Here is an 8579-nt window from a genome sequence, read left to right as displayed (position 1 = left end):
CCATGATTAGCCCTGGTTCGGAAAGGCAAATCTCAAATACAAACGCTGCGGAGATGCCAAGCCTCACAAAGGGCCCCTTTGGGACTATAGCAACTCACTCAAGCTTCTGGCTTATTAGCGTGACGATTCACACAGTGCACTGGGTAAGCCGAGGGTGTCACCTAACAGAGGACATGTTGATGCAGCCTTATCTGAGAACTTACATAATAATGCCAGAGTGGAAATACCATAAGACTCTGAGCCTTGGAATAAAAGAGAAGCGTGTGTATGCCCTGAGAAGTAGTCCACAAAGAATGTCGGGAGATATTTAAACTAGCTAAGGACAGAGATGATTTGGCCAGGCACCTGCGGAAGAAAACATCTAGGACCCCGACATGGGTCTGCGCTTCCTTGGGCAAAAGAGTTTTGGTCGGTGTTCTGCAAACTCCCTCCCTGGAGTCTTTCTTTAGGATCAAATACAGGCTTCTGCGAGCTTAGGACCTTCCATTCGCTTTCTCCGCCCGACAGTGAAACCAACCTTTCCTCCCACTCGGTTGAAATTCTCTAAAAGAAGCCACTCCGGGTCTCCTGCTTTGGAGTCCCCCATCTTCTCTCGACCTCGCTCCCAACATCCCACCTGCCCCCCAGGATGCGGAAGAAGGTGAGTGATTGGGCTGCGGGCCAGGACGGCCAGGAGTGTCCCCGGCACCTGTCACCTGGCCCACCTGGGCCCTCCCTCCCCACCGCCCCAGCCCCACCCACCTTCCCGCCGACTAGCCACCGCCCTCCCCGGCCTCCAGCCACGGTCCAATGGCCGTGGGGCAGGGCACGCTGAGCCAGCCGCGGCGCCCCGGTCGCGTCCCCGCCCTGTTCCCGGTCCCCGGTTCCCGAGCCGGGCCCTGCCGCCTTTAAATGCCACCCCGGGCCGACGCACTGCGGCCCTTGCCACCGTCCTCCCTCCGCCGCCGCCGCCGCCGCGACCTCCGCGCCGCTCGCCTCCCCTCCCTTCCCCCTCCCGGGCCTGCAGCCGCGCCAGCCTCGGGCGTGCGCGCGCGCCCGTGTGAGCGCGCGCCCGGCTCGGACCCGCGCCCGCCGCCGCGTCCCCGCCGCTCGCTGCAGGAACATGGCGGGGTCGGTGGCCGACAGCGACGCCGTCGTGGTGAGTGCCCGCGGCCGCGGGCGGGGAGGGAAGCTCGGCGGGCCGAAGCGAGGTTTACGGAGCAGCGGCGCTGCAGGAAGCGCCGTACCTGTCAGCCGCCGCGGGCTGGGAGCTCCCGGTCCCGGGGGGCGCGGGGCAGGAGGGCGCCGGCCAGGTGCGCGCCGGGCGCGTGGGCGTGCACGTGGGTTAGTGTGGGGCCGCGGCCCCGGCGGCCGGGGGATTCCCCCCTTGGGGACAGTCCCGCTCCCGGGACTCCCGGAGAAGCGGCGCGCTGTCGCTGCTCACCAGCCACGTCCCAGAGGACAGGCCTGGGGCAGAGGTTCCGAGAGAGCATTTGTGCTTGGAGAGGGGCCTGCAGCCCACCTACACGGGCTTTGCTTCCCGGTGGGCCGCGACCTTGAATTTGATCCTGTCTAAGAGTCTGGGGATCAGCAGAGGCTTAGATCGGGTGGAAAGGCCGGGTTTTGTTTCGCGGTTATTTAATGAGCTCTAAAGAGGCGTCATGTGCAGACATTGCCTATGTGTCTGTGGAGGGCTGCTGGATTCCCACAGATTTGCGTTGATTCCTCCCTGCCATTCACTCCCTAATAAACAAGGGTCTGTGGAAAGCCAATCTGTGTGCTTCTATTTTTAGAAACTTGATGATGGGCACTTAAACAATTCCCTGGGTTCTCCAGTTCAAGCCGACGTGTACTTCCCACGACTGGTAAATCAATGTGCTCAATGTCTCTTGCCTTTATCCTTCCTTTCCGATGCATTTTCCTTGCTTTCTGATGGGTCAGGTCCTTAGGGCCGAGGGCCTGGCTCTTCTCTAACAAACAGCCTGTAAACTTCTTGTTTCTCCCCTCTTCCTTTGCAGATAGTTCCATTCTGTGGGCACATTAAAGGTGGCATGCGACCGGGCAAGAAGGTATTAGTGATGGGCATCGTAGACCTCAACCCAGAAAGGTAAGCGCAGAGCCCTGCAGTTGCTAAGCTGTGGCTGCCTTCTCTTCCTCTCCTTGTAGACAGTGTTACTACTTAGGAGCGCCAAGAAAGTACCACGTTCCCATGAAAAGAATGTGTATGAATCCTAGCCATCATCTCTAGATAGCTATTTATATCAGCAATGACAAAAATAGGCCTACAGTTTCTCTTTGACCCTTGAAGAGGCCAAAAGATTTCTTTTTTTTTTTATGGTTTTGAAACATTGTAAAAACTATGAGAATAAATAAGAACCAAACTTTACAAGATATCTCCCTTGTCAACTTCTGGAGCTGTTTTTGAGAATTCTGAAATGGATTAAGGCATGGTGGCCTGGGGCATTTGAAGTCTTCAATTGCAGCTATTTTCATTTCCGAAGTTTGCACCAGAGCCTGCTTTAGGTAACAGAATCTATTGGTTTGAGTGTAATCCTCTCTGTGTTTAGACACTGTGTAAACAGTAGCGGCCCATTAACAGCAGATGGACCCACAAGAGGAGGAACTGGGTCAAGTTAAAATGTTACCTCTAACTCCAGCTAAGTGACACTGTTTCCTTTTTAGCTTTGCTATCAGCTTGACCTGTGGCGACTCGGAAGATCCCCCTGCCGATGTGGCAATTGAACTCAAGGCTGTCTTCACAGACCGGCAGCTCCTCAGAAACTCTTGTATCTCAGGAGAAAGGGGTGAAGAACAGTCGGCGATCCCTTACTTCCCGTTTATCCCAGACCAGCCATTCAGGGTAGGTACCTCGAGTGCTCGAGCAGAGCATTGGCAGGGCTGCTGCTCCTCCTTATCTGCCGTGTGCCAAGAGCTCTTTAAGAATTTCTTCCTGGTCCAAGAACCTTGTCTCCCTGCTGTGAGAAAAGGATAAAAACACAGAAGAGATCTGCTGGCAGATAGTGGTCAGTGCTTGCCACAGGAGCGCTTGATTCTGGTCAGCCCTGTGTCTAGTTAATGGATGCCTGTGCATACCTAATTGCTAAATGCTTAACCACAACTCTACTTAGCCAGTATGGAGGTATTAATTATTTATTTGTCTACTTTTGGGGCGGTTCTCGGGGAGCCCAAGGCCTTTGTGCACATTATGTAAGGTCTACAATTCAGCTACAACCCCAGCCCTCTACTTTATTTCTATTTTGAAACCAAGAGCTCACTAGGTTGCCCAGGCTGGCCTTGAATTTGTAATCCTCCCGGCTCAATTTGCTGAGTGGCTGGGATTACAGACCTGTATCGTCTGGCCAAGCTGGGAGTAGTTAGTAAATAATCTCTGTGATTCCCAACATGGTGTTAGGCACGAAGTCCTAATGTCTGGCTCATTATTAAATATTAATAAGTATCCAGAATTTTCCTATTTCTGGGCCTTTGAGTAGCTCAAAACCGTATTAGTTACGGGTTTAAAACAATTTAGTGATTATTTCATTTTCTCTCATTCCCTTTGCTAATGAGTCCATATTTGTGTATTTATTTTCCCCTGTGGGTTAATTAAGCCTGTCTGTTTCATGGTCACAAACTGTGTGGCTGGTAAATTCCTTCCCTTGGGTTTGGATAAGAGAGGTTTGCTCCGCTATCTGACAGAGGAAACACAGCCCAAACTTGCCGTCTCATCGGGCAGCAGTAGCAATACATTTCTCTGCAGAACACTGCCAAATAAGAGGTTCAGCTCAGTAATATAAAAAGGACTTGCTGACACGTCAGGCCTGGTGATGAGGCCCTTGTCTACATGGACCTTCTTACCCTACTTCTCAACAGTGGCACCTTGGTCAAAGGCTCCAAGCTGCATATAAGCCAGAACAAGCAAAACAGCTCTTGATATGTTATTCTTTGTGTGGAGCTTCTCAAGGCCTTGTGCTTATTTCTCTTTCCTTATAGTCTATGGCAAAATACAAACCCAAAACTTTTTTACATCGATGATAGAAATGAGGTTGTTCCCTTGTAATCATAGCCTAAATAGTTACCTTTTACTGCATATCCTCCTTTAGAATGGTAAGCCCTCATGGGTTCCTCTTGCTATGCAGTTCTTAAATGGTAAGGGGTGTGTATGAGTGTGTGCTTGCACACACGCATATACATGTGTGGTCATGTGTGTGCTAGAAGGCTGAAGGGCAATCCAAGTATCATCCTTAGGAACACCGTCATCCACCTCCTTTGAGACAGGGTCTCTCGCTGGCCTGGATCTCATTAATTGGGCTAAACCAGCTGGCCAGTGAACCTAAGTATCCCCCCATATCTACCACTGATATAACAGGCACATTCAGGATCTGAGATTTCAAGGATAGTTTCGGGGAGAAGAGAATTAAATGTGGGTCATCTTCCTTGCAAGCCAAAGTGCTTCACCAACTGAGCTATCTGAGATGGTAAATCTTGGTAAATCTTCACATATAGTTTGTGATTATGAGCTTTTCACTAGGAGGAATACAGTGCTTCCCAACAACAAAAGAAATGAAATAGAACTTCTTGATGATATAATTTGAACAGTAAGATAAATTAAATGTGACTAATACCACATATGGAGTCTCCTGCATAGTGATTGCCAGTGCTTTTCTAAAAGTGGCATAGCACAGCCAGTTATTAAATTATATGATGGCCAGGTGGTGGTGGTGGCACACACCTTTAATCCCAGCACGGAGACAGAGGCAGGTCAGCATGGACTACAGAGCAAGTTCCAGGGCAGCCAGGGCTATACAGAGAAACCTCCTGTCTCCAAAAAAATAAAAAATAAAAAAAAGAAAGAAAGAAACCTCTATGATGAATTGTAGAAAAGGGTTTACTATGTGGAATCATGTTTGTTTGGCTAACAAAACCTTATTAATTACACATTCTTGGTCTAGTGGTAATTGCTGTGCAGCCCTCCCTCTGCCGTAGTGTTTACCATGTTTGTCTAGGCTATTATTAGATGCTGCTAATGGCTACCGGTCATGCATCAGGAGAGGCTCCCCTGTAGGTGGATGGAACTGTTCAGCAAGCGACTTGAAGGCACCAAATGTTGCATAAACAGACCTGTGCCCCTTTATACTTCTGCACGAAGTGTAGAAGGAGCTGTCACAGCCTCTGATACAGAGCGGTGGTTCTCAAAGTGGGTTCCCTGCTCCAGCACCTCATCCCTTCCTTGGCCCTGGTGAGAACGCAGCAGCTTTTGAACTGTGCTCTGGGCTTCCTGAGTTGAGAGTTGGAGGAGTTGAACCCAGAAGTCTGTACTGCTTTCTGCATCTTGTGACGTTTGAGATTCACTGGGGATGTGGCTTTTTTTTCTCCACAATGAAGTATGGGTTTAGTGTTGGGTTGTTTTTTTTTCCTCCCTCCAGCAGCATTCATCCAAAATTGTGCATTAAATTATTATTTTGTTTCTTCTAGGTGGAGATTCTTTGTGAGCACCCACGTTTCAGAGTATTTGTGGATGGACACCAACTTTTTGATTTTTACCATCGTATTCAAACATTATCTGCAATTGATACCATAAAGATCAATGGGGACCTCCAGATCACCAAGCTTGGCTGATGTTTAGAGCGCTTCTATTTCAAATCCGATCCGGTGCCACGACTACATGACTGTCTGAGAGAAGTGTCCTAGCAAAATCTGGAGACTTAGAAAGAAAACAGAAACGAAAGGCAGACTTCGCTGTCTCTTTCCGTGCAGTGTAAGTCCAGAATGACAGCTTCCTCTGGAAGAAAGCTCGCCGGAAAGACTTCGAGCCATTGTGCCCAGAACAAAGTAATACATTTATGCTGGATTTTATTCAGACTAAACGAAAATGGATTTGTGATCTGATTTGTGATTTGGTAGCAATTATTCATCATTTCAGAGCAAGATGATATTTAGGAACAAAAGTGCTAAAGACCTTAAAAAACAACAACGGTACATCAAATCGATGCATTTTCTGCACGAAAGTGGAATTGCGTAGCACAACCGACATTTTAGTCAGGGTATTTACATAGAATGTAGATTGTGCAAGGTTTGGTTTCTTACGCTTTCTTGGGGGTTGTTTTGGGTTCGTTCTGTTTGTTAGCACAGCATCATGTTAACCTGGATTCTTACACTTCCTCCGTTATTTATTTATATTCAGTGTATGTATCCATGTCCTAGAGGATGAGCAATGTCTCCAGATTATGAACTTAGGTCTGAGGGGGAGATTATGTATTCCAAGCATAAACAATGAATTTATACCTTAAAGAATTTGAGCATACTCTCCACTCCCTCAACTTTGGCTTTCTGACTTAAATTGCTATAAGTGCTTTTGGGGAAAATTTGCAGCATTTCGATAAAACTCCAGTTTTTGTCGACGATGTGAACTTTTGTTTGCATTGCTTTTTCTCCTTCCTGTGAATTAGCACAGTTTGGGCTTCCTTAAGGCTAACTACTCCCTAGATTTATACAATAGCTCATTAAGTTGTTAAAAGAAAGCATATAAGAGGTGATTGCATAGACAACTTTAAAAATAACTATTATATCAGTTTTTTAATAGTATACTATGAAAATGATTCCAGAACACAGTGTAAGGCAGAAGCAAATTGCCCCAAATTACTTACTAGGAAATAGTTTATATCAACTTAGCTGTTAGCTCATTGTATAATTTTTCTTCTGAGACCCTCCCCAGTATCCCTAAGCAATGCCTTTGGAGCTTCTGAGGAGATGATGGGCAAAGGTGGGATCCGGTTAGGTCATCTGAGAGATTAAGTCTCGCGATTTCAGGTCTTTGAGTCCAGCCAGTAGTGTTCTTGCTTCCGGTGAAACTGCTTCTCTGCGCTTGCGGGACTAATCAAAACGAAGCTGTTTCTAGTGGTAGGCCGCGGGTTATTGATGTCTCTGCAAGGGTGGGGATGGTTAGAATCGTAGGATTGTGTTGGTACTGGAGAGAAGGGCCCTTGGCATTGCTTTGGCCTTGTAGTGGGAGAAGGGGCGCTGGGTGGGGGTGTGTTTATATATAATTTAGGTTTTGTTTGTACAGTGTATGTATCTTCTTAAGGCCTCCCCTTGTCCTGCTTTGCTTTTAAGGTTTTTTTCTTACACAACATGCAGAGGCACTGAAGTGGCCATGTCATCTTCATGTGTCAAGAATGTAGACAGTGTTTCAGAACCAAAGTCTAAGAGAAATAAAGCAAGCTAAAATAATGAATTTTTTATAGATGATATATTTGGATCCTTCTCAAGTTTGAAACTGTTTAGCACAGTTCTATGCTGTTATGTACAAAGACTTGGCCACCGAGAGCAGCTGCATCTTACGAAGCTTGATATTCCCACTGACTTCTCAGCCATAGTCGGCCGTGAGAGCTCTTTTGTAGCTCCAGGTATTTTTTAAGCCTGTGATCAATTTCTCATGGTTTGACAAGCCACTTTTGAGGAGCGTTTGTCAAAAGACCTAGAAAGTACCCTGAAATATATTTGTTTGGATTCAACTCCTGTAATAAGCACCCTTCCCCACAGGGGGCTCTTCTGAGTGGCCAATCACATATCATTCAGCAGAAACTCCTCTCTCTGCCTGTCAGCTACCTCGTTAGCAGCCGATCCAGTGTTAAACCATCACCCAACAGGGCAGTGGGCTCCTCTGACCAGCCTCCTGGGGTCTGTCTAAGTGGCATGTTGGGGTCATTGTGGACTAGCTAAATAAATAAGAGGCCACATCCTGCTGTCCTAATGGCTAGGTAGAAACGAGGACAGGTTCACAGTGTCCTCAGCCTAAGAGGTCTAGGATGGGAATTTCAGGATGCAAAGTGCGATTTGAAGCTCCATAGAGAAAGTATTTGCATACACAGGGAGCTATATCCACCCAGAGCCCTAGTTTTGCAATAATCAAAACCTAGTGATAACAGGCTCTGGGGAAATAAGAAGCAGGCTTTAGACAATCTGCAGCGAAATTGGAGTAAATATTTATCAAGTTAATAGAAGTGACTTCTGTTTTCTGGGCTGTTCCAGAATTGTCTTAAAATTAATATTTTTTTAAATTTTGAAGCCCGGTTTCAAATCTTGCCGGGTTCTTTAAAAACCCCCCTAAGAGATCACTCTTAGAATTGTTGATGCACTTAACGACAAATCCATGTGCATTAAGAGAAAATATCCAAAACAGGATTGAGCCCTATTGCCTTGAGAAAACAGCTTTGGCATTTTCTGGCATTAATGTAAAGATAATGTTCCCAGGATGACGTATTTTCAAAGAAACACTTTCTTATTTACTGCGTGGTGTAAAGTGTTGTTAAATGTGTTGTTACATTATGTCACTGCTGAAAGTTATTTGCACTATAATAAAGGAATTTTCTACAAGATAGCGTCTGGGTTATTACACGCTGCATTTGGCCCTAGATAGAATGTACTTATCATAGACCATGTGCTTAAAAGTGGCCCCTCTATCTCACATACTCTAAGACCACCTACACACGTGTTTCCCATGCTGATAAAGGCAAGGAAAAAGTCTCAGACCTAATGAGCTTATATTGTGGATGTCTGGGTTCTGTTTTAATAAAACATGAAACATAATGACATTCTGCATG

At 46.7% G+C, this 8579-nt stretch overlaps 1 protein-coding gene across 2 annotated transcripts; it reads left to right on the top strand.

Annotated features, from left to right (window-relative positions):
* The first annotated feature begins 233 nt into the window (after positions 1-233).
* Lgalsl (galectin like) lies at positions 234-8352 on the top strand. Of its 2 annotated transcripts, none has more exons than XM_075944439.1 (5): positions 234-640; positions 1773-1844; positions 1998-2086; positions 2662-2839; positions 5452-8352. In XM_075944439.1, the coding sequence occupies exons 1-5, from the start codon at positions 629-631 to the stop codon at positions 5593-5595; spliced, it is 495 nt and encodes a 164-aa protein (XP_075800554.1). In that variant the 5' UTR covers positions 234-628; the 3' UTR covers positions 5596-8352. The 2 variants fall into 2 exon arrangements, with proteins under 2 accessions (XP_075800554.1, XP_075800553.1); XM_075944438.1 differs by lacking the exon at positions 234-640 and adding an exon at positions 787-1138.
* Positions 8353-8579: the final 227 nt, after the last annotated feature.

The sequence above is a fragment of the Microtus pennsylvanicus genome, chromosome 12 (genome assembly GCF_037038515.1).
Source record: "Microtus pennsylvanicus isolate mMicPen1 chromosome 12, mMicPen1.hap1, whole genome shotgun sequence".
Taxonomy (NCBI): Eukaryota; Metazoa; Chordata; class Mammalia; order Rodentia; family Cricetidae; genus Microtus; species Microtus pennsylvanicus.
This window is presented reverse-complemented; position numbering and strand designations above follow the sequence as displayed.